At 35.1% G+C, this 25888-nt stretch overlaps 1 protein-coding gene and 1 pseudogene across 3 annotated transcripts; one reads left to right on the top strand and one right to left on the bottom strand.

Moving 5' to 3' along the window:
- LOC127152299 (tripartite motif-containing protein 16-like protein) overlaps positions 1 to 25888 on the bottom strand; it is a 247054-nt pseudogene that overhangs the window by 178430 nt on the left and 42736 nt on the right.
- On the top strand, positions 1588 to 25843 carry slco5a1b (solute carrier organic anion transporter family member 5A1b). Of its 3 annotated transcripts, none has more exons than XM_051092709.1 (23): positions 1588 to 1881; positions 7681 to 7731; positions 9521 to 9634; positions 9826 to 9916; positions 10081 to 10198; positions 11934 to 12243; positions 12753 to 12983; positions 13060 to 13103; positions 13360 to 13685; positions 15197 to 15283; positions 15771 to 15850; positions 15969 to 16033; positions 16645 to 16857; positions 16984 to 17181; positions 18161 to 18308; positions 18441 to 18514; positions 19078 to 19155; positions 19372 to 19491; positions 20988 to 21154; positions 22534 to 22587; positions 24186 to 24250; positions 24884 to 24957; positions 25037 to 25843. In XM_051092709.1, the coding sequence occupies exons 1-23, from the start codon at positions 1797 to 1799 to the stop codon at positions 25106 to 25108; spliced, it is 2865 nt and encodes a 954-aa protein (XP_050948666.1). In that variant the 5' UTR covers positions 1588 to 1796; the 3' UTR covers positions 25109 to 25843. The 3 variants fall into 3 exon arrangements, with proteins under 3 accessions (XP_050948666.1, XP_050948657.1, XP_050948654.1); XM_051092700.1 differs by having other exon boundaries at positions 1589 to 1881; positions 12651 to 12983; positions 13363 to 13685; XM_051092697.1 differs by having other exon boundaries at positions 1589 to 1881; positions 12651 to 12983.

Raw genomic sequence — 25888 nt, 5'->3', positions numbered from 1 at the left:
ATAAGTTTTTATATCTTATATATATATATATATGCAGTCATGATGCAGTTTTGGAACAAACACATTTTAAATAGTTTATCAGAAATAAATAGTTAATATTAATGTCAGTTTTTTTTAAAAAAAATTGCTATACAGTTTTTGGTAAAACTTCACAATAAGGTTCATTAGTTAACATTAAGAATAAATAATGCTTTTACAGCATATAATAATGTTGCGATAGATAAAATTGTACAAAATTATGAAAATTATATAAGTTTTTATATCTTATATATATATTTTTTAAAGAACAAAAGTTTATATTTAGCGTACATATAAGCATAATAGTGTCAAATCAATTTATCGCGATTAATCGCTTTCAAAATAAAAGTTTGTGTTTACATACTATATGTGTGTATACTGTGTATATCTATATTTATATTCATATATCCACACTCTTTTTCCTGTAAAAGCTGGCAGGGTAATTTGTAATTTTTTATGTGTGATGCTTTCGGTTTTGTAGTTTTAGTGACTATGACATACATTATAAACAAAGTATGAAAAATGTCCAGAGTTTTCATGTTATTAGATTTTTAGCTATTTGAATGAATATTTGCTTTAAACATTTATAGCAAAATCAGAGTGCGGCCAGTTTTAGCTTAAAATTTAAAAGAATATAATCAATAATTATGAATTACAATAAGCTGATGCTAACTGGCTAGCTATTTTTAAACATAAACATTAATTTTTAAACATAAAATCCAAATATTTTCAACCAACTAGTTAAAATACATTTTATGGAAAAAACAGTAATTGTTTTACCCCACTGCCTATATTTGAGAAAATAATTATGTTATATACATATATATATATACAGGGGTTGGACAGTGAAACTGAAACACCTGGGTTTAGACCACAATTAGTATGCCGTTTGGCCTCCTTTTGCAGCCAATACAGTATTATTTCATCTTGGGAATGACAAATACAAGTCCTGCACAGTAGCCAGAAGGATTTTGAGCCATTCCTTTCGCAGAACAGTGGCCAGTGGCCAGGCCACTATGTGATGTTGGTCTATGAAAACATTTCCTGACTCACTCCTCCAAAACACCCCAAAGTGGCTCAATAATATTCAGATCTGGTGACTGTGCAGGCCATGGGAGATGTTTAACTTTACTTTCATGTTCATCAAATCACTCTTGTCACCAGTCTTGCTGTGTGTATTGGTGCATTATCATCTTAATACACGGCACCACCTTCAGGGTACAATGTCTGAGCTATTGGGTGCACATAGTCAACCTTCACACTCTGCTCTTATTGGTGGAATGTGCGATCAGTAAAGACTGGCCACCAGGCTGCATAAATATAGCCATGAAACCTCCAACACTATATTGGCCAGTGTTTCAGTTTCATTGTCCAACCCCTGTATATATATATATATATATATACACATACATATATATATATATTAGGCACCCACAATTAGAAATTAAACCACAATTAGAATTAATTTAAAAACGGTTAACTTACATTATTTTGCAAATTTTCTACTTACACCCCACCTCTAGTGTGTTTGTGTGCTCGTGTATCCGTGACGTCAGAGGCGGGTCGCTGTTCAGTGCTGATTCTGGCGGCGGGCGGACTGCGGTGAGCTCTGACAGGTTTTGCGTACGTTTGACGTCTCCTCCTTTCTTTTTTCACTCTCTCTCTCTCCCATTCCTCCCTCTATCTCCATACCGTCCCCATCCATCCCCCAGACTCACGGAAAGAAGGAAATACACCGCTGGAATGGATTAATAACGAGTAGATGAGATGGATGCGTGATGGGAAGGATGGAATCGTTTCACCTGTTTCTCACCATCCTCGCGTTTCGGGCCAGTCTCGCCTCCGCGGCAGACCGAAAATTCGGTAAGTGTATCATAGTGTGTGCGTGTGTGTGTGTACGTGCGTGTGCGCGCCCGTGCGTTTCCGTAGGGAAAGGGCGAGATGAAGCGCGCGTCCCGTCAATATTAGTCTCTTTAATAAAGCACGCCGATAAGAACTCAGTCATGTCTTCTTTCCGAGTCGTTATGGTTTGTAACTGAGAGGTGGATGCGCGGAAGCTTGGATCTTCCTTATTGAGCCAATAAAGGAAACCGACAGGAAAGGGAATACCATTAAGCTTCATTTCCGCAAAAATACGCACGGGCTGATCCAACAGTCGCTCTAGTCTTTAAAATAGCTTCATTTTCTATATACATATGATTTAATGTTCTGTGAGGTTGTGAAGCTGTAGGACTGTATACACTGGTCCGTCATTACATAACTGGGTCTGGAGCTTGAGAAACGGTAACAGACGCACGACCTGTTTTCTTGACAAACGCACATATTATTTATATTTTTGAATCATATTATTGGTCTGCACATCAGATTGTGTGTTAAGGAGGGCGTCAGTCTGCATTCAGCGCAGCGGCAGCACAGGAAATGAAGCATCACAGATTACAGCTCGCCCCTGCTCACAGCATGAGCCACAATAATAGAGTTTATACGGGGTCTGTGTGTGATTCATAAACCCAGCCCAGAAAAAAAGGTCATCCCGTCAGTCATTAGCAACTGTAACCATGGCAACAGGTTGCAGCATGTTAATTTCATATTGACTTGATTGCTCTAGATCGCATGAATGGATGAATGGTTATGTACATTATAAACTGTAGTAGTAGTCAGTCAAAAGATCAGGCTGTAATATATATATATATAAAATATATATAAAGTATATAAAAATCATATTTAAAAATCTTACTTGGCAGCTTAAACTTGTGACTATATATATATATATATATATATATATACATGCAGTCAAAAGTTAATGTTTTTAAAGAAGTCTCTTCTGCTCGACAAGCCTGCATATCTTCTTCTGATTTGCTGGTCAAAAAAAAAAAAAGTAAAAAATTATTATAATTATTATTATGTTGAAAACAGCTGAGTAGAATGTTTTCAGGTTTCTTTGATGAATAGAAAGTTCAGAAGAACAGCATTTATCTGAACATTATAAATGTCTTTATCATCACTTTTGAACAATTTTAAGCATCCTTGCTAAATAAAAGTATTCATTTCTATAATTTCTTTCCCAAAAAATTATACTGACTCCAAGCTTTTGAATGGTATAGTATATTATGTACATAATTTTTTTATTTCAGATAAATGCTGATATTTGGATCTTTCTATTCATCAAGAAATCCTAAAAAAATGTACTCAACTGTTTTAAATATTGATAATAATAATAATAAAAATCTTGTACAGCAAATCAGCATATTAGAATGATTTCTGAAGGATCATGTGACACTGAAGATTGGAGTAATGATGCTGAAAATTTAGCTTTGATCACAGGAATAAATGACATTTTAAATTATTAGCAGTTATTTTAAATAGTAAAAATTTATTTTTATATTTCAGAATTTTACTGTTTTTGCTGTACTTTGGATCAAATAAATGCAGGCTTGGTGAGCAGAAGAGACTTTTTAAAAATTAAAAATTAAAAATCTTACTTAATTTACTCCATGTTTGAGGTTTGGCAGATTAAAGACAGCCAGTTAATGCAGAATGATTTAAAAATATGTTAAAGTAATCAACACACAAAATAGTTACAAAAGATGCCACTTTACCAGATGAATTTAACAGTGAAATTCTGTATTTATTTTCTTATTTGTTTGTTTGTTTCCAGATGACATTTTAAACTACGCTTTATGCCATTTTTATTGTTTTATTTTTAATCAGTCTTATTGTTATTATTTTTTGTCTATGTCAGAGGTGCCCAGGCTTTTAATTTTGAAGAGCCAGAAATCAAACTTCTGCTTATTTTTAAAGCAAAAGTTAAACAGAAAGTGTTCAACAAAAATATAAACTGTAAAAAATAAGATTCGCTTCAGTGGCTTTTTCCCAGATTTTATTCCTTAATTGGTCTAGTCTGTATTACATTACAAGTACATTTTTGATTTAAACCAAACTGCTGGCAGCAGCTGTATCAAAGTGATATACATTTGGCCACAGGTTTATACTGTGAAATAAGATCAATCACTTTGAAGGTAACTTTGCAAATAATTCTCAATCCAAAAAGGATGTTAGTGAGTAATTACAGGAAGTTACAGAGAGCACACATTACACGCACTCATAAAAAATGCAGTTTCATTGTTAACTGATTTTATGGTCTATCCATTCATCCATAGTCACTCATGGAAATACATCTGTCATAAAGCCACCTGATGGACAATGCTAAACTCCGCATTTGCACTCAGCCCTCAGATGCTGCCTCATGCAGAAGCTGACATCATGGTCACAGGAAACTCACCACTGTGGCTCATAATTTGAGTTGATGAGTGTCAGTGGATTTATTTGAGAGGATGTCAGTGAGGAGACAGTCTGTCCACCATCATTCTGATGAACTGTGACTGCAGTTTCACACTGCCTCCCCCAAAACTGAGCACGTAAACCACTCTCCATAGTAACAGGGAGGTTTTAATAGAAATATAAACGGCAAGCATGCGTTATGACGTTGCTTATGTGTATATGTGTCATGTGTGGGTGCATCCTGTCTGCTCTATTTGTGTGAATGCGTCAAAATACAATCATGCATCTTATGAAAGGGGGAAGGATGTGTGTGCATTAACCTTCAAAATGCTGGGATATTATATACTTATGTGTGGATTATATGTGGAGAATCAGGCTTAAAGGTTTATTTCGACCAAAAATGCAAATTATGGTAATTACTCACCCTCATCTGAAGATTTTCATTCATCTTCATAACTCAAATTAAAGGATGCAAACTTCACTTTTAGATGTTGATTGAACATTAATGTGTGTTGGCAGTGTATGTACAAATGTATGCTATAATGATAAAAATCCATGCACTGGTTTTTAATTCATCTGTAAAAATAATATCCCCTTTTTCAAATCAAGCCATTCTCAGATGCGTCACACCGACAGAGGCCGCTCCCACCATAGTTGATTGACATGAGCGTCTTACCTCAGATCAGCTGTAACAGTCTGACCTCCATTGTTTTGATGCTGATGTAAGTTAGACAAGAATATCTCTGATTAAGCGATTGAGGTGTTGTGTTGCTGGATGTAATAATGAACATAGTGGTCGTCATTTACTCCCGACATCTGAGCCACTGAAGATGCAGGGGATTACATTTTTTTGTGAAGGAAATGCACCTCACAATCTACATAAATGTGTCTATGTTCGTGCAAATCATTCGTGATTCAGCTTCACTTACAGCAGAAGTGAGTATAAGATTTTTTTTTTATTAATCTCTGCAATCACCTTTCAGCAGCAGAGAGAAGAGAGGAAAAAGGGCGGGGCGAGCAGAGCTAATTTGCATTTAAAGGAACAATCCCTCAGAATGGGATGATTTTTGCAGAGCTCATTTTGACAAGGTACAAAGGGTGTTGTTTTACACAACCATTGAGAATTTTTAAGCAAAGTATATTATAGACTTTTTATTAAGACCCTTAAAGAATCATATTAACTTGTGGAAAATGGGCATCCGATGACCCCTTTAAGATATTTTTGATGAAATCCGAGAGCTTTCTGACCCTGCATAGACAGCAATGCAGCTACCATGTTCAAGGCCCAGAAAGATAGTAAGGACATTAAAATAGGTAAAATAGTCCATGTGACATCAGTAGTTCAACCTTAATTTCATAAAGCTACAAGAATACTTTTTGTGAGCAAAGAAAACAAAAATAATGACTTTATTAAACAATTTCTTCTCTTCTGCATCAGTCTTCAACAAGTAAACAATGTGCAGCACATCTGGGTTCTACATCAGAATGCCTTGAGACTATGGATCTAGCTTCATAAATTTAAGTTGAACCACTGATGTCACATGGACTATTTTAATGAAATCCTCACTGTCTTTCTGGACCTTGAACGTGATAGTTGCATTGCTGTCTATGCAGGGTCAGAAGGCTCTCAGATTTCATCAAAAATATCTCAATTTGTGTTCTGAAGATTAACAAAGGTCTTACAGGTTTGGAACAACATGAGTGTGAGTAATTAATGACAGAATTTTCATTTTTGGGTGAACTATTTCTTTAAATAAAACCAGAAGAAGGGATTCATGGCTTGTTAATCACACACGAGTAGATGAGGTCAGATACTGCTAAACCCCTCAGACATTTAAGGCTGAGAATTCAATATTTTCTGCTGAGACACTTGATGTGAAAGGGTTTGCGTGAGCAGAATTTATTATGAATGATTTGTGTGAATGTCAAACACACTGTGGTAACTCCCTTATTGTCTTACAATAAAGTTATATTATCATCATCATCATAATGACAGATTTCAGAAACAGCAACAGACTTTTGTGATGTTTTTTGTTGGTCTTTATGCAGGTGAGATGAGGCTGAGCAGAGTCATGCTATCTGTCTCAGCTGGTTAGATTAAGAAACAATGAGGATATTGAGCAATTTAATATAAGCAAAAATGCTCTAAATGCTCTGAAAGGATGTTAAACATTTTTCTGCTCTCTCTATTCTAAAACCTCACCTACAAAGATGTTGTACCACAGCAATATGCAGCCTAAAGGAAAATTGGATTGCTCAGATGTTTTTTTTTTATCCCTCAGGAGTTCTCACTTGTAATTCTTTGAAGTATAAAGTTTTTCTAGATGTTTCTCCCCTGATATACATTAGTAGAAGAGATCTAAAACTGACATGGACAGCATAGTTTGTGGATGAATTTGATGAGAAATGTTTTGATGCACTTTTGATGAGACATTATTGAGGTATTTTCTGAGTGTTGTTGCATAAAAAAAATAAATAAATAAAACTACGTCCTTTTAAAGGCATAGTTCATGCAAAAATGAAAATTCTGTCATTAATTACTCACCCTTATATCGTTCCAAACCCGTAAGACCTTTGTTCATCTTCATAACACAAATTAAGATATTTTTGATTAAATCCGAGAGCTTTCTGACCCTGCATAGACAGCAATGTAACTACCACGTTCATAGCCCAGAAAGGTAGTAAGGATATTGTTAAAATAATCCACGTGACATCAGTGGTTCAACCGTAATTTTTTTGAAGGTCTCAAGGCATTATGATGTAGAACCCAGATGCCCTGCGCCTTGTTACTTGTTTAAGACTGGCACGGAAGAGAATAAGTTGTTGAATAAAGCCGTTATTTTTGTTTTCTTTGCACGCAAAAAGTTACCCTTCTGGGCCTTGAATGTGTCAGTTGCGTTGCTGTCTATGCAGGGTCAGAAAGCTGTCGGATTTCATAAAAAATATCTTAATTTGTGCTCTAAAGAAGAGCGAAGGTCTTATGGGTTTGTAACGATATGAGGGTGAGTAAATCGTTACAGAATTTTTGGGTAAACTGTCCCTTTAAGGCCTGTTTACATCAAGAAAGTTAACTATATTATTGTTCACACCAATAGATAATGTTCTGTTTTTTTAACAATGCCCTGCATTTGTCGTGTGTTGCTTTAAATGCTCAAGGTTTTAAAAAATTGTGTAGATTCTGATTGGCTGTCAATGTTTTTATCATTGATTCATCCATCCGAAAGTGATTCCGGTAATATCGTTTCTCTGTGTCATTTTCATTATTTCTGTGATCTGGACTTCACTATTCTTACAGAATTAGAAGGATTAATCAAACTAACTTATCATTGTAATTATTGTCCTTGGTGTGGCCCTCTTAAAATTTTGTTTCTCTCTTTCTCTCAGGCTGCCTGTTTGAGGAGGGTCTGTGTCTGAACTATGAAGTCTGTCTTAATGGTGAGTCACACTCACACATTCGGGACCTGCAGTCTCTCATGCATCATGCTGTTTGATCAAGCGCTCGCTTTTTATCTTTTTTCATCTGGATTCAGCTGCTGTGTGTTTGTGTCTATAGCGTCATTATAAATACAAAGCATTTTAACTCTTTGGCTATGTCACAGCAAATAGAGACTCTCACTCACCCTATCAAACACAAACACCCACACACATGCTGTGTGTAATATCGTTTTTGTGTTGCTAAGCAACCGTTCTGAATTCTCCTCCACAGAGGTTGAAAGTCAATCTTTTTGGTTGACTTAATATGTTCCCACACGCTGTCAATGAGAGGGTAATATGAATGAAATCATTCATATTCACATGTGGGTCAGGCGATATCAGCCAATGAGACTTAACCTACTTTCTTACTCATATGTGATGTGAATGTGTTTTTTTTTTAATGTGTTGCCTGACAGAAGATACAACTAGTTTTCTTCAACTCACTATTGTTCAACTATAAAAATAAAAAAAAAAATGTGGATTTATGTTCATTGTTTAATTTTGACAATGAGAAAATGAAAGTAAAATTTAAGAAACAGATTTAAATGACCGATATAACCAATATAATAAAACCCAGTAATACCCAATATTTTTATATTTTATATATTATTTAAATAAATTTATATTATTTTTTTGTTTTTTAAAGAAGTCTCATTTATGCATTTATTTGATCCAAAGTACAGCAAAAACAGTAAAATTTTGAAATATTTTTACTATTTGAAATAACTGTTTTCTATTTGAATATATTTTAAAATGTAATTTATTTCTGTGAAATCAAAGCTGAATTTTTACCATCATTACTCCAGTCCCATGATCCTTCAGAAATCATTCTAATATTCTGATTTGCTGCTTAAAAACATCACTTTTGATGAATTTAAAGCGTTCTTGCTAAATATAAGTATTAATAAAAATAATATAACTATATTTGGATCTTTCTATTCATCAAAGAATCCTCAAAAAATGTACTCAACTGTTTTAAATATTGATAATAATCATCATAAAATTGAACAGCAAATTAAAAAAATTGATCACAGGAATACATTACATTTTAATATAAATATTATATATTATTAAATATAAATATAAAATATTATATTATATATTATATATAAAACTTAAAAAAGAGTTATAAAAAGACTATCTAATAAAATCTAAATAAATCTAATATTATAAAATACATAGTATGGACTCATTTTTTAAATGGCTAAAACAGACACACATAATCAAACATCAGTTTTATGGTTAATTATTGAATTTATTTAATTAAAAAAATCTTGCACCAAGATGTAATATCAATTTAATTTTTTAAATTTTTAATTTAATTTTTACCCCTAGAATTAAAGAGTTTTTTCCTGTTATACTAAAAGCTATTATATATGTAAATTACTTCTGTTAAGATTTCTATTGTAATGACTGACAAATTGACTCTCTACATGTCACAACATGTAAGATCACATACTGTGCTTCAATTACATACCGAATAATAACACAGAGAGATGTTTTCCCCCTGTGTGAGTGTAAAATAGAGCAGTGAATGTCATTTTCTTTGCGTACACACACACACGGTGTGACCTTACTATCAGACAGGTGATGGGGACTCCAGCTGGCCCTGCCTCAGTTGCCCCTAGCGACTGTTTCTAATAAGCTGAGACTCTTAATGGATCTAAAAATAAACACACACACAGCGTGAAGTATTCTTGTGCACATAATTGTCATTCTGAAGTGGCTGTTGATTTGATTCTCTCTGTAGATGGCATGTTGGGCCGCTGTGAGGCTGCTCCACTAACAGGCGTCTACACGTATGACGTCACGCCAGCAACGGTACAGAGATTCCGCATGCTACTTCAGAGACTGGCACACAGAGGTAGGTGCATTAATGTCACCATAGCAACCGCACACATCACTGTCACCATGGTTATAAAGGCTACTCAAGGGGCTCCTCAGCATTCAAGGATCAAATCAGAAGCTCTCTCTGTGTGACAATTCTTGTAAGATGAGTGTGTGGGGAGCTCATTTCACATATTAAAATCTTCTGCTTTCATTTCATTCCTGCAGGGTTGTCTTGGGAAGATGACATCACACAACAAGTTTTATCGAACGAGTTCTCCAAACTACGCAAAGTTTCTCTTCCTTTACCAGAGCCCAGGTAAAACACACAAACATTTACCAGTTAGTTAGCACACTTACAGGAAGGACACTGCATATATATTAAATCATATCACAATATAAAGGAGCTTTACAGAGAAAGCAAGGTTAAAATACCTGTGATTCCCCTGCCAAAGGATTCTTACAGTCTTGATATTCTGACAGGCCACAGGGTTATGGGACTGCTGTCGGAGACAGGAGAATGAAATCATCCGAGGCTGAGGTTAGGAAGACCCTGAAATACTTGCAGCACTTGGGACTGCTACCAAAAACATCACACAAGGTAAGTAACGTGTTCAGGGCTGTGGTTTTTGTTTTGTATTAGGTCCGAGATTTACATTGGACATTGAGTGGTGACCAGACAGTAGCAGAATTGTTTATCAAATAAATGTAAACAGATATCTTGTGTTTAGGCCCAACAATATGCAAAATTATTCATATGAATTGGAAAATTTACTAATTTTGCTAAATGCATAAACACAGCAAGTGTGATTGACCAGTATATGTGACACTGGACCCTAAAACCAGTTTTAAGTCTCTGGGATATATTTGTAGCAATAGGCAAAAATACATTGTATGTATTCAAAATTATTGATTTTTCTTTTATGCCAAAAATCATTAGGATGTTAAGTAAAGATCATGTTCCATGAAGATATTTTCTAAAATTCCTACTGTAAATATATCAAAACTTAATTTTTGATTAGTAATATGCATTATTAAGAAGTTCATTTGGACAACTTTAAAGGCAATTTTCTCAATATTTAATTTTTTTTGCACTCTCAGATTCCATATATTCAAAAAAGTGTATCTCGGCCAAATATTGTCCTATCTTAACAAACTTATGATTGTTTTTGTGGTCCAGGGTCACATATACAGTTGAAGTCAAAAGTTTACATACACCTTGCATAATCTGCAAAATGTTTATTATTTTACCAAAATAAGAGGGATCATACAAAATGCATGTTATTTTTTAATTAGTACTGACCTGAATAAGACAATTCACATAAAAGATGTTTACATCTAGTCCAAAAGAGAAAATAGTTGAATTTATAAAAAATGACCCTGTTCAAAAGTTACAGTTGGTACATACAATTGATTCTTAATACTGTGTTGTTATCAAATGATCCACAGCTGTGTTTTTTTCCAACAATGACTGTATGATTTTGAGATCCATCTTTTCACACTGAGGACAACTCAGGGACTTATATGCAACTACTACAGAAGGTTCAAACGTTCACTGATGCGTCAGAAGGAAAAAGTATGCATTAAGAGCCAGGGGGTGAAAACTTTTGAACAGAATGAAGATGTGTACATTTTTCTTTTTTGCTCAATATCATATTTCATATTTCATCAATATCATATTTTTTCATTTAGTACTGCCCTTCAGAAGCTACAGAAGATACTTACATGTTTCCCAGAAGACAAAATAAGCTAAATGTACTCTGATCTTCAAATTTAAAAAGTTTACACCCCTGGTTCTTAATGCATCATGTTTCCATGAGCATTTGAACCTTCTGTAATAGTTGCATATGAGTTTCTCAGTTGTCCTCACTGTGAAAAGATGGATCTCAAAATCATACAGTCATTGTTGGAAGGGGTTTAAAAACAATGCAACAAAAAATGCAAAAAAAAAAAAAAAAAATTGTGGGCAGAACAGCAGGCAGTTTAACAGTTAAACAGTTCAGGACAAACAAGGAACTCATGAACGACTATCACTAAATAAAAAACACAGCTGTGGATCATTCAGGTAACACAGTATTAAGAATCAAGTGTATGTGAACTTTTAAACAGGGTAATTTTTATAAATTCAATTATTTTCTATATATGTATAGACTATATGTAAACGTCTTGTATGTAAAGTATCTTATTCAGATCAGTACTAAATAAAATAAACATTTTGTATAATCCCTCTCATTTTGGCAAAATAATGAACAGTTTGCAGATTCAGCAAGGTGTTTGTTTTTTGAGTTTATTACAGTGCTGATGACGGTTTAAATGTGTATGTTCATCCTGTGTAGATGGCGGAGCTTCAATATTATCGCTCTGGAGAACCACGCCCTGAAACTGACTCCTCCCCTCCTGAGTTTATTCCAGAGGTGCCCTATAAATCAAAGTCTTACCCTGACCTCAGCCGTTACCAGAGCGATGCGGCACAAGCTCCTCAGCAGGAAGAGGGGCCAGACCTGCTGGCAGCCGCACTTCAGAAGTATCTTTCCAAGAACAAACCTCTTCAGCCTGGTCTGGGGGACAGATCCAGAACAGATCGATTCTACTCAAAAGATGGTTCAACAAAGTCTTCCACCAGTGACTCTCTATCACCCGTGGATGGTATGATGTCTCTCTCTTCCTTCTTGCACCTGTTCCCATTATCTGTCATCATTTCATGTGTTATCTGAAACCTGTTTGACTTTCTTATGTGAAAAACAAAAGGAGATGCTTAGCAGAATATTAAAGCTTGTCTTTTCCAAAGAGAGTAAAGCAGCAAAAAGTGCCTTAGACAAGTCCAGACTAGACTATTAAAGCCCAACGATAACTTTGTGTGAGGAAAAGGTCAAAATTCAATAGTTCAGAATGCAATTTTTAATTAATTTAATAGAAAATTTAAAATACTCCTATCCCAGTTTAATGTGAAAAAACTGGATTTTAATAATATTAATCATTTTATGAATTTGATACCTTTACTATTACTATTAATCTCCAGATCTTAATGTGAAAAAATATTCACTTTTTCACAGAATCTTTCATCTGGAAAGTTCTGCGTAATGTGGGAAGGCACAGTGTGGATGTGAAGAGTCTGAAGGCAGCAGACCTGGATAAGCTTGCTGTTCTTATCGCAGATGCTCTGCAGGTGGTGGAACAGCAGGCAGGTCAAGGAGAGACGCCCAGAGACCTGGAGACACAGCAGAGTCCTGAGGACGAGACGGAAGACATGCAATATGAGGACCAGCGCCCTGAGAGTTATGCAGTGGATCAAACCCCTGAAGACCGTGCTCAGAATCAGAGGGAAGAGGATGAGGAAAGTTCATCTGTCACTCAAAAGACAGTTCAAACCAACCCACCTGTGACAGGTAACATCTTCTGAAATAAAGACAGTCATTCATACGTAGAAAAGCATTTATAATGATCATGATGTTTCTCTTACAGAGGGACAGACAGTAGTGGAGGAGAAGAGAACTATGGACAACAAGGTAGTTTTGGATTTATTAGGTTATGAAATATATGTATATGCAGACATTTTCTTCCCATCCTTAATGTTAGATATATAAACCTATAAAGAAATAATTATTTAGTTTAGTGACAAAGTAGGATGAACCTAGAAAGATGCAACAAATGACTACAAAGTAATAATAAAACAAATAAATATATCATTTTCATTTTATCATTAATAAAATGCGCTAAATGTTCCATTAATCCAATTCCACCTGTGTTTATTTCTTGTTTTAGCAGGATGTGGGCTTTTTAGGAAAGCTTCTGGAGTATCTGGATAAAACCTCCAGCTCCGAACCAGAGGCTGTTGATAAGGGGCGGGGTGTGTCTGTGGAGACAGTTCGTAGCCGAACGACACACCGGGAGGTGGGGATGCAGAAAAAGGCAATAGAGAGAGTAGAGGAGGTGGAAGGCTGGGTCCAGGCAGCAGCTATTGCGCCCTCCTCTGGCCTGAAGGAAAACCCTGCGCCACACCGCAAGAACATGAAAGTACAGGATCTTCAGCTGGATGTCCAGAGCAACGCTAAAAATGACATCTACGGATACATTATTACTGACACAGAGTAAGATATTTACATGTGACATTTACGGTCCTTTGTCTCTCAGTTAAATTTAGTGTCTTTTATTAGCCAGTTTCTCCATAGTATATTTCTAAAGCATTAAAGAGCAGGTCATATGGTTTTTAAAGTATCCTAATATTGTGTTGGAGTCCCCCACAGGTTTAAATGCATCAAAGGTCAGAAAACATTGTAATTTTCTCAGAATATGCATTTAATATTAGAGTCATTTGTCAATCATTTTAAAACGATTCGTTTGAAGTCTTAAAGGGGTCATCGGATACTAAGTTCACTTTTACATGTTGTTTGAACATTAATGTGTGTTGGCATTGTATGTACAAATTTACCCTATAATGATAAAAAATTCATGCAGTATATCTACATATATCCATCTATGTTCACGCAAATCATTCGTGATCCAGCTTCACTTACAGCAGAAGTGAGTATAAGGGTGTTTTTTTATGAATCTTTGCAATCGCCTTTCCTAATAATGTACTAGTTAGCAAGTTTAGCTGCTAAACATGGCTAAATGCAGCTAAAGTAAACAGCCTCGTCACTCCACAGAGAGAAGGGAGGGGCGGGGCGAGCAGAGCTCATTTGTATTTAAAGCAGCCTCGACCAGAATGGGATGATTTTTGCAGAGCTGATTTTGGCAAGGTAAAAAGGGTGTTGTTTTACACAACCATTGAGAATTTTTAACCAAAGTATATTATAGACTTTTAATTAAGACCCTGAAGAATCATATCAGCTTGTGGAAAATGGGCATCCGATGACCCCTTTAAATGTCCGTAAACCCCTCCCTACCTTAAGCCTACTCTGCTCTGATTGGTCGGCTGATTCAAAAGAAGGTTTGAAAATATGACAACTCGTTAAAGCGGTTGAGTCGACTCTTTCTTTTAAGAGACAATATCTTTATTTATCATGCACTTTTTGATTAACAACTTTGCAGACAGTTTACTTTGAAGGATAGCTACATTACAAACTGCAGAAGAGATATTTTTTTGAAAACCCATATGACCTGCTCTTTATATCAGTACATGAGCAACACTGTTAAAATATAAGGTATAGACATTAATGAGCACTGGGAAAACTTACCACACCAAGGCTACATTTATCTGATTAAAAATACACTAAAAACAATAATATTTAATTAAAAATATTATTACAATTTAAGTGTCACATAAACCTTCAGAAATCATTCTAATACTGATTTCCCAGGTAACATTTCTTATTAATATGTTGAAAATAGTTTCTTTTTTTTTTTTGGGAGGCCATGACATTTTTTATGATTGTTTGATGAGTATAAGGTTCAAAAGAAATTATTTGAAATATTGTTTGTAAAATTAATAATTTACAGTATTTACGGTAACTTTTGATTAATTGAATGTATCCTTGCATAATATGAAGTATTATTTCCATTAAAAAAATCATACTTACCCCAATTATAATTGTATTGCATTAGAATCAATAGCTTTGTAAGATCTCTATTAAAAACATTTTCTCTCTCTCTGGATCAGGAATCTTCCCACTGATAAGGGTTTGTATCTGATGGAGTTGGTAGCTCGTAAAGCGAAGATTCAAATGACTGATTTCTCAGAGCTCTCGTAAGTCATCATTTATTATTTTCAGATTATAATAACTTGCACTGTAGGTTTAGAATATAAAGGAAAATTTAGTAATTAATTTGAGTAAAATATATAGTTTAGGTATATTGGAAGGCATATTTAAATCATAGTAGTAGTTTTATAAACTGTTTATGTTTTATCTTTTAAAAATTATTAACTTCATGTATTTTAATTAAAATATCATAATTTGATCTTCTGGTTAAACAACAGACCGTAGCTCACATTCATATCTGCCTTCATCCATCAACAACCAATAGACAGAACTAAATCCTCACCCTACATTTTTTTTCTTTCTCAATAATTCAGTTTACTTGAATGTACATTATCATGACTTTTGAGTTCTGACAGGTTTATAATCTGATAACAGTTTAATGAGTGACTGGTTAAAACACTAATATAGGGTATATTTTTGGACACTGACATGATTCCTCAAAATAATTTGCTGTGTGTTTGTGTATTTGTATAGTGTTGTTAGTCCAGCTGTGACATTTCAGGTTCGTCCAAATGCTCAGAACGTCACCACAGAGGATGTGGCTAATGTTGCAGGTTAGTTTAGTGAGACTTAACTATGTACATGATGTACAAGACGAGCACTTTCATGACTCTCTGTTCAGATTTATAAGTATTCTGATCTCCACTGATTGTGATTCTTCTATTATACCAGTCCATCGAAAGGATGAACTGGAGAAAGAAGCGAAAGTCAAGATTGTAGAGGCTGGAGTCACTGATGTAAGATTCTTTCCACTTTTTTATTTCATTATCATTTTTCTGTAAAGATTTGGTGTTCCCATTGTTAAGTTAATATTCAAACAGAATAAAATACAGTTATGTAATTTGAATGTTTCAAATATACGCCCCACCGAATACACAAAAAACAAGAGAGAGGGGCGGGGTGAGCAGTGGCTTCTTATCATTTAAAGAGACATGCACAAAAACAAATCACTGTGAACAGAGCTGTCTTTGACAAGGTAAAAAGGTGTTGTTTTACACAACCAATGAGGAATTTTAACCAAAGTATGTTGCAGACATTTCTCAGATCACCACACTGTTGGAGTTCCTTGAGAAACTTGCAGAACAGAGACTGTAAGTCCTGCAAGAAAGCTGTAGACTGTCAAATGGTTTATGCAATAACATCATGAAGTTTTGAGGCACTTGAAACATAAAATAAAGCTCCTCCAAGTTCACAATACAATCTAAGCCACCTTCAAAAGAATGCCTAGAGGTTCTCCACAGGGTTCTGCCGGTGTCTGAGGAATAAAGAACAAAACCGATAACACATTTTGACTTAGACTTTTAAATTTCTCTCACATGAAAGAAATGTGTTGTCTTTTTCTTTCTAGAGGAGCAAACTGAATCAGATTCCCACTAAGTACAGTCGCTCCGAGTCTCTGAAGTTTCTGATTCTGACTGTGATTTCCATCATCTGTATAACTGGAGTGTTGCTGGCGTCCAGCGTTGTCTACTGTCTGCGTCATCGTTCTCATCACAAACTCAAAGAGAAGCTCACTAACCTTGGCTCTGACCCCACCACTGACGCCACTGCTACCTACCAGGTACCAAAGAGTGTATGTGTGTGTGTGTGTGTGTTTGTGTGCGTTTGGTTTATATATTGTGTGTACAGGGTTGTTTGTTTGAGATTATTTCTTTGATTGATATGTGAAATTTCCATCTCTCTCTAGGAGCTGTGTAGGCAGCGAATGGCAGTAAAACCTCCTGTAGAGAAGTCGGATCCTATTCATTCTTCTCGTATAAATAGTGTGTCATCTCAGCTGAGTGACGGTCCAATGCCAAGCCCCTCTGCACGCACTAGCACCTCCTCCTGGAGCGAAGAACCCGCCCACTCCAACATGGACATCTCTACTGGTCACATGATACTGGTACGTGCATTAACCAGTACATGAGAACACTGCAAAAGACTGGAAATGCAACACAAATGGCTTTATTCACTGATAACTGGTGTCTTGGCAAAGCTTTTATTTTTATTCACATTAAAACCTTTTTTTTTTTTACTGAATGTATCATTATGTATTGTCTTGTTAAATACCAATAAAAGGATTAAAAGTAAAACAAACATTAAAGCCTAAAATTACATTTAAAAAATTATAATACGATGTAGTTTAAATTAAAAGATTTTATGTTTGTCATTTATTTTTAAAAAACATATTATTGTTATTTTAATTTCCATAACTGTAATAGTTATTAGAGTATGGAAGCCTGTTTCCGCCACAGAATTTTTTTTTTTTTAAAAAGGTTTTTTTTCTCAGAATTGTGGGATATAAACTCGCAATTCTGATGTTTTGTCCCAGAATTGTGAGATATAAACTCACAATTCTGATGTTTTGTCTTAGAACTGTGAGATATAAACTGGCAATTCCGACTTTTTTTCTCAGAGTTGTGAGATATAAACTCGCAGTTCTGATTTTTTTTTCTCAGAATTAAGATACAAATTCACAATTGCGAGTTATACAGGCAAAATTCTGAGACATAAAAAGCAATTCTGACTTCTTTTCTCACATTTGCAAGTTTATATCCTACAATTCTGACTTTTTTTCCTCACAATTCTTCACTTTTTTTTTATCAAGCTTGTGATGTAAACTCGCAAGTTATAAAGGCTAATTTCAAGGGGAAAAAATACTGATATTTTCTCAGAATTTCAAGCTTAAATTGTGAGTTTTTTCTCCCAATTACCTTTTTTCAAATTTTTCATTCAGTGGCAGAAACGGACATATTATTCTATTTACTGTACATGGTATTATACGTTTCTGTTTCATTGGGGGCAAAGGAATTTTTTTTTACCACTTGATAACTGTACAATACTCACAAAACATCCTGTATGTACTTTATGTACTCATGTAGGCATATATGGAGGACCACCTGAAAAATAAGAATCGTTTGGAGTCGGAGTGGGAGGCTCTCTGTGCATATCAGGCCGAGCCCAATGCCACCACCATTGGCCAGAGAGACGGCAACGTCAAGAAAAACCGCACGAGCACAGTCATAGCCTGTAAGTCACACACACTAACATATCAATTTTCAGGTGCTTTGTATATTCATGTACTGTAACCATTAGTGCATTATTGAATTTTGATGTAAATGAGCTTTTCAGAATTGAAAATAAAATTTGTTTTTTGTTTAGATGATCACTGCAGAATAACTCTGAAGATGGAGAACAATCAAGGCAACTCTGACTACATCAATGCCAGCCCAATCGTGAGCCCAAACTACATACAATACTATAGCTCAAACAGGACACTACACATATAATGCAACCATTAGGTGTAGGAAACTTTAACTTAAGCTTGCTGCAGGGTGATTGCATCTGTAGAAAACACTTAGAGTAAATTACTTTGGATTGGCATTGATTAACTGTCTGTGGACCAGTTACTGCAAAAAAACTGAGACCTGCTTAATCACCGCTATGCCCTTGAGAAAGACACTTAACCACTGGTTACTGAGTGCTATTTGCTGTCACAGTTAATGTTATCAACCATCAACCTATCACTCAGAGCAATGCAATATTGAAAATTGCACTGTGTGCGAACTGTGTGCAGTATGGATTTTATGGCCACGTTTGCAGCAGTGGCTGATTTGCATAAGTGAATCAGGTACTACAATGATGCAGACAGTGCATGCAAATAAATGCCATTATTAGTGGGCGCAATTCGTTCATTGTATTTTGAATGCTCGTTCTAATGTGTACTATTTAAATCACATACACAGCCAGAGTGTATGTAATGCAAAGAGGATTGACTGTGTTGTTTTCTTACTCTTAGATGGATCATGACCCTCGTAATCCTGCATACATCGCCACTCAGGGGCCGTTGCCCTCCACCGTGGCTGACTTCTGGCAGGTAAACTGGATTGTTATGTGTTTTTAATCTTACATAGATGGTTTGTGCAGTCTTGTAGATCTTGTCGGAGAGTGTGTTCGTGTGTGATCTCAAACACGGTCTGGGACAGTCTGTGTGTGTCTTGCAGATGGTCAGGAAGAGTGTGTGCGGTATGTGTCTGTGTTCTCGTGCAGATGGTCATGCAGTGTGTATAATGTTGCGTGTGTTCTCTTGCAGATGGTCTGGGAGAGCGGGTGTGTGGTGATTGTCATGCTGACTCCTCTCACTGAGAATGGTGTGAAGCAGTGTTACCACTACTGGCCTGATGAAGGCTCCAACCTCTACCACATTTATGAGGTAACTTACGTGCAAATATCCTCCTCGCAGAGTGAGGATACTGTGGGATTTTGTTCTGCGGTTTCGGTGTTAGAGAATATTGACAAAAGAATTAGCTTAGACAAAGAGTTTTCTGTCATATTTGGACACTTTTGTTCAACTGATAGGATAGGATTTCACTACATCTGCCTGCATTTGACACGGGATAGCAGTTTAATTCAGTTTTAACTACTTTTGAACTCCATATTGAATAAAAAACAATCGATTATTTGATCATTCATCTATATCTGTCACATGACTTTTGCTGTTGATACTCCATATTTATGACCATCAGCTGGGCAAAGTAATGGCAGTGAATACAAAAGCACTTAAAAAGAAATTGAATTTGATCCAACCAGCAGCCAAAAACATTTTTATTGATCTCAGTTAGCACAGGCCCTTCCAAATGCAATATTTGTGGATATTTATAAATGTTTATTCCACAATCTCAATATACTGGTGCTATAAACAGTGATGGATTGTGAATTGTGGCCTAACTTGCTAAAAATGTCTCCTTTTTTTATCTCTGTCCATGTGTTTTTATGTATTCACTGCTATTGCTTTGTCCTGCTGATGATCATAAATATATGGAAGCCCATTTTTGCCACTGAATAAAAGTTAATTGCGAGCTTTTTAAATCTTGCAATTCTGACTTTATTTCTGGCAATTGCGAGTTTATATCCCGCTATTCTGACTTTATAACTCACAATTCTGACTATTTTACAATTCTGAGAAAAAAAGTCAGAATTGCAAGTTATATAGTCAGAATTGTGAGATATAAACTCAGAATTGTAAGAAAAAAAAAGTCAGAATTACGTGATACAAATGTGCATTTCTGACTTTTTTCTCAGAAATGTGAGATATAAATTCACAATTTTGAGAACATATCAGTTATATCTTACAGTTCTGAGAAAAAAAAGTAAGAATTGCGAGATGAAAAGTCGCAATTACCTTTTTTTTATTCAGTGGCGGAAACGGATTTCATATAAATATGGCAGATGACACATAAAAAAATCATGTGACTCAAATGGATGAATATATAAATAAAGAATATATTAAAATAATCAATAAGTAAACATGTAAATAACATTATTGCATCAGTAATAGAGGCTGTCATTTTTGTCATGTATCATAAAATGATTGTTCAACAACAAAAAAAGAAATCTGTAATTATTTACTCGAACTTAAGTTCTTTCAGAACTGTATGAATTTCTTTCTCCTGTGGAACACAAAGGAAGATATTTTGAGAAAATGTCTCTTGCAAATTCAGAACAATCGTGCAGACACAAAACTGACAACATTCTGGGTTTGGCTTTCTGTATTCTTTTTCTACCCTCTCTGTGTAAGGATATTTTCACTGCTGTGTCATGCTGTTTATTAGCTATTATATAAAGGGTTTTTTTTTTATATATATTAAACAATCACATTAGCTATACTCTATATTAAATTTTTTTTCTCACATATATGTTTTTGTGTAGGTTAATCTGGTTTCTGAGCATGTGTGGTGTGAGGATTTCCTCGTTCGCAGCTTTTACCTGAAGAACATGCAGACTAACGAGACCCGTACAGTCACGCAGTTCCACTATCACACCTGGCTGAACGACCAAACACCCGAAACAAGCCAAACCCTGCTCGACTTCCGCAGGTACATCTGTGAGAGCGTGTGCGTGTTGTTTGTTTGTTGTGCGAGCGTGTGTGTCAGCTCCTGAGCGGTTGCCAGTGTCATTTTTGTGGTCGTGCAGCTAGTTCACTGGCTCCAGTTGCATAGTCACAAAAGTGATCATTGACAACTGCGACTCTGCATCCAAGTGCACCCTGGGATTCCAGCCCCTCCCTCTATCTCTCTTCACCCTAATTCTTTGTTCAACCTATCTGTCTGCTAACATCTGACCTATGATTTCCTCCTTTTCCTCCCCTCTTACCTACAATTCTCTGCTCTCTCTGTGTTTTTCTTATATATTCAGTTTTTCTCCAATCAGAATTGCTGTGTTTTGTTTCCGGCCCTGCCTCTGTTAATGCTCATCTGAATAAAACCAGTAGCAGTGTTTGAGCGTAAACCAGCAACATTTCTGAAGCTAATATGACCGTGTGTTTGTGTGGGTCAGGTTTTGTCTATACTGTGCTGACCAAACAGCATAGTATAGAATTATTTTATAAATAAATGAATTAATAAATAAGCTTAAATAAAGAAATAGGGTTAGGTTCAGGGGTTGGGGATGATAAATATTGTTAGCTTGGTATAAAATCAATAGAAGACAATGGAAAGCCCTCAGCATGACAGAAAAACAAACAACATGTGGGATTTGTCCTACGTAAATTAATTTTCTTTAATCCCCAAATCCTCAAATGTTAGTGTTTTTATAATCATCTTTTTTAATACACTACCGTTCAAAGGTTTGAGGTCAGTAAGATTTTTTTTTTAATTAATACTTTTATTCAGGAAGGATGCATTAAATTGATCAAAAGTCTGTTTTAAATAAATCTTCTGTTCTGTTCATCAAAGAATCTTGAAAACATTTAAAATGTAAAGGTTCCCCTTAAAATATTTAGCATCACAACTGTTTTCAACATCAATAATAATAAGAAGAAATGTTTCTTGAGCACCAAATCAGCATATTAGAATGATTTATGAAGGATCAAGTGATGCTGAAGACTGGAGTAATGATGCTGATCATTCACCTTTGCCATCGCAGGAATAAATTACACCTTAAAATATATTAAAATAGAAAATACTCATTTTAAAATATAACAATATTTCACAATGTTACTGTTGCTACTGTATTTTTGATCAAATAAATGCCTTGGTAAGCATAAACCTTCTTACTGACTGCAAAATTTTAAACAGCAGTGTTTTTCATTTTTTATTTAATGTGTTTTGTATTTCATAAAAGATATTCAGCACTCCATCCTTTTCTCTAGAGCTTAGCTGCAGCTGAAATTTATTTACAGGTTTTATATGTGTGTGTGTGTGTGTGTGTGTGTGTGTCTGTGTTTATGATTGTATGTATGTCTTCTTTCCAATAGGAAAGTAAACAAATGCTACCGTGGAAGATCCTGCCCTGTCATTGTTCACTGCAGGCAAGTACAAACACACGCTTGCATAATGTGATATTTGATTTTTATTTTTATTTTTTTGACATTTACGCTTTAATATACTTTCAGTTAAAAAACCCACAAAACAGCCTCTGTTGTCAACTTTATATGTGACCCTAGACCACAAAACCAGTCATAGGGGTTAATTTTTTGACATTGAGATTTATACATAATTTGAAAGCTGAATAAATAAGCTTTCCATTGATGTATGGTTTGTTAGGACAATATTTGGGAGATACAGCTATTTAAAAATCTGAGGGTGCTAAAAAACGCCTTCAAAGTTGTCCAAATTAAGTTCTTAACAATGCACATTACTAATCAAAATTAAGTTTATGGTAGGAAATTTACAAAATATCTTCATGGAACATGATCTCTACTTAATGATTTTTGGCATAAAAGAAAAGTCGATCATTTTGATCCATACAATGTATTTTTGACAGTTGCTACAAATATATCCATGCTACTTAAGACTGGTTTTGTGGTCCAGGGTCACATATAAAATATTTTATGCAAGAAGTAAAATACAGCAAATAAATCGTGTATTTAACACAAATGTTTACTAAATAGGCAAAAGCAAGACATCATTTTCATACTTGTATAACTGTGCACAATATTAAAAAGAACATTTCATTTTCAATTTAAAACTCAGCACAAACTCTCATATGTTTCTTCTTCAAAATGCCTAAATTCAAATCAGCATGTTCACAACCAGGGCACTTTTTGGAATTTTGAGATTTTGAGAGTACAAAAGCTGAAATCGCACCTACTTGCCATTGCTGTGTTTGCAACAGTAGTTTCATGCGGGGACCGCAACTCCCAAAAGACAGATGGTTGGAAAAAAACATGTTTGGCTGTTTTCCCTGCCCATGGTGTTATGATGACGTCAGTCATGCAAGAGGCAGAACAAGTTGTTACATTTTGACTAAAGGGCTAAAAAGACTAAGTTAAAGGAACGCTTCATTCAAAAATGATAATTTGCTGAAACTGTACTCACCATCAAGACATCTAAGATGTAGATAAGTTTGTTTCTTCATCAGAACAGATTTGGAGAAATTTAGCATTACATCACTCGCTCATTAATGGATCCTCTTCAGGGAATAGGTGCCGTCAGAATAAAAGTTCAAACAGCTACAAATAACTCCAGTTCATCAGATAACATCTTGTGAAGCACAAAGCTGCATTTTTGTAATAAATCCATCATTAAGTCTTCCATAATCCATAATATTGCTTTCACCAGTTAAAAAGTAATGTTGTCTGAATCAGGAGTGAAATATGCACCAGTAAAAACAGTCCAAGACAGTTCGAAGCAAATATGTAGGTTGATTTTGATGTTGCTGCAGGAAAACAGCAAATGGACTTTTTCACTGGAGGAAGTGTTATTATGGATTATTGACTGGTATTTTGACCAGAAGTGACAATTTAAAGTTATTAAGACATTAATTGATGGACTAGAGTCATGTGGATTGCTGTTCCAATGAAGGAACAATTTCATCTACATTTCAGATTGCCTGAGTGTCTATAATTTGCCTCTTTTTTAAATGTAATTATTTCTAAGTTTTTTAATCTTGCTTTTTTTCCATCAGTGACGGAGCTGGACGGACTGGGACATACATTTTGATTGACATGGTGTTGAATAAAATGGCCAAAGGTAAAGACAAAGAAAGTGGATTATCACATATCAGTGGCTGTTCAGTACTACTACACATTGTAGACAGTATAAATACAGTTGAGGTCAAAAGTTGAAGAATCTGCAAAATGTTAATTATTTTTCCAAAATAAGAGGACAACTGAGGGACTCATATGCAACTATTACAGAAGGTTTAAACGCTCACTGACGCCTCAGAAGTAAACACGATGTATTAAGAGCAGAAGGTGAAAACTTTTGAATTTTAAAGACTTTTCTGAAGAACAGTGGGCAGTTTGACTGTTCAAGACAAACAAGGGACTCAAAAACAACTTTCACTAAACAAACAAAAACAGCTGTGGATCATTCAGGTAACAACACAGTAAGAATCAAGTATATGTAAACTTTTGAACGGTCATTTTTATAAATTTAACTATTATTTTCTCTTGTGGACTATATGTAAACCTTTATACTTTTATGTGTTTTATGTGAAATATCTTATTCAGGTCAGTACTAAATAAATAATAACATGCATTTTGCATGATCCCTTTTAATTTGGTAAAATCATTAACATGTTGCAGATTCTGAAAGGTGTATGTAAACTTTTGACCTCAATTGTATTGATAGAAATATGATACAAAATTCTTTGCTTTACAGGTGCAAAAGAGATTGATATTGCTGCTACGCTTGAACACCTGAGAGACCAGAGACCTGGCATGGTTCAGACCAAGGTATATACACACACATACCCACAAATACACCGAAACACACAATCTCTTTTCATGCTGACACTGTGTCTGTGTCTTACAGGATCAGTTTGAGTTTGCACTGACGACTGTAGCTGAAGAGGTGAACGCTATTCTCAAAGTCCTGCCACAGTGATACTTCCTCTCTTCCTACCTTCTCTTTCTCCCTCTCAGTTGTATATAAACTCTGATCCCATTTCTGAGAAGAATATATATGTCCTATAGAAACTATTTTGTCTGTAAATGATTGGACTATATTCAATAGTAATTAGGAATTGTGTATTGTTTTAGTTCTGTGTGATTATGAAAGCACATTAATTTAATTTTTCATGTCATTGTTTCGAATTTGTTTCTACTGCATATCGCACAGAAAACTGGCCAGATATGTTCTAAATAGTTATTTGGACTCGAATTTATTCAATTAATCTGTTTGTGCTTCATTATTTAAGATTTAGAACTGTGTTCTATGGGTTGTGACAACTGGAGTTTATCTGATTATCAGAGACTCAAAGCAGAAACATCTTGCATGTTAAATGATACCGAGAACACAAGGAGACAATTGCTGCTTTTCCAAGCCAAGGAAATGTTCACTAAATCATAATGTTGACTTGACCTGAACCTTTATTATGAGACTAAAACTTTTGGGAAGTACTACCACTTTCATTTGGTTTTAAAATGTAATCTGTGCACACAAACAGTGTGGATAGCAAGTAGAAATGCATGCAAGACTTGTGCAGTTGTGCTTTATGATCTTACAGCAACTTGTGCATAGAAAAATGTCAACAAATAAAGACTAAATTGTTATTGTGTGATTCTGGCAAATTACAAATACAGTGTCTGATCTCCATGATGTTACTGAGAAGTTTTAAGAAGGAACACAGATTATTAAACATCCACAAGAGCAATAAGCATTGAC

The sequence above is a fragment of the Labeo rohita genome, chromosome 2 (assembly GCF_022985175.1).
Source record: "Labeo rohita strain BAU-BD-2019 chromosome 2, IGBB_LRoh.1.0, whole genome shotgun sequence".
Classification (NCBI taxonomy): Eukaryota; Metazoa; Chordata; class Actinopteri; order Cypriniformes; family Cyprinidae; genus Labeo; species Labeo rohita.
This window is presented reverse-complemented; position numbering and strand designations above follow the sequence as displayed.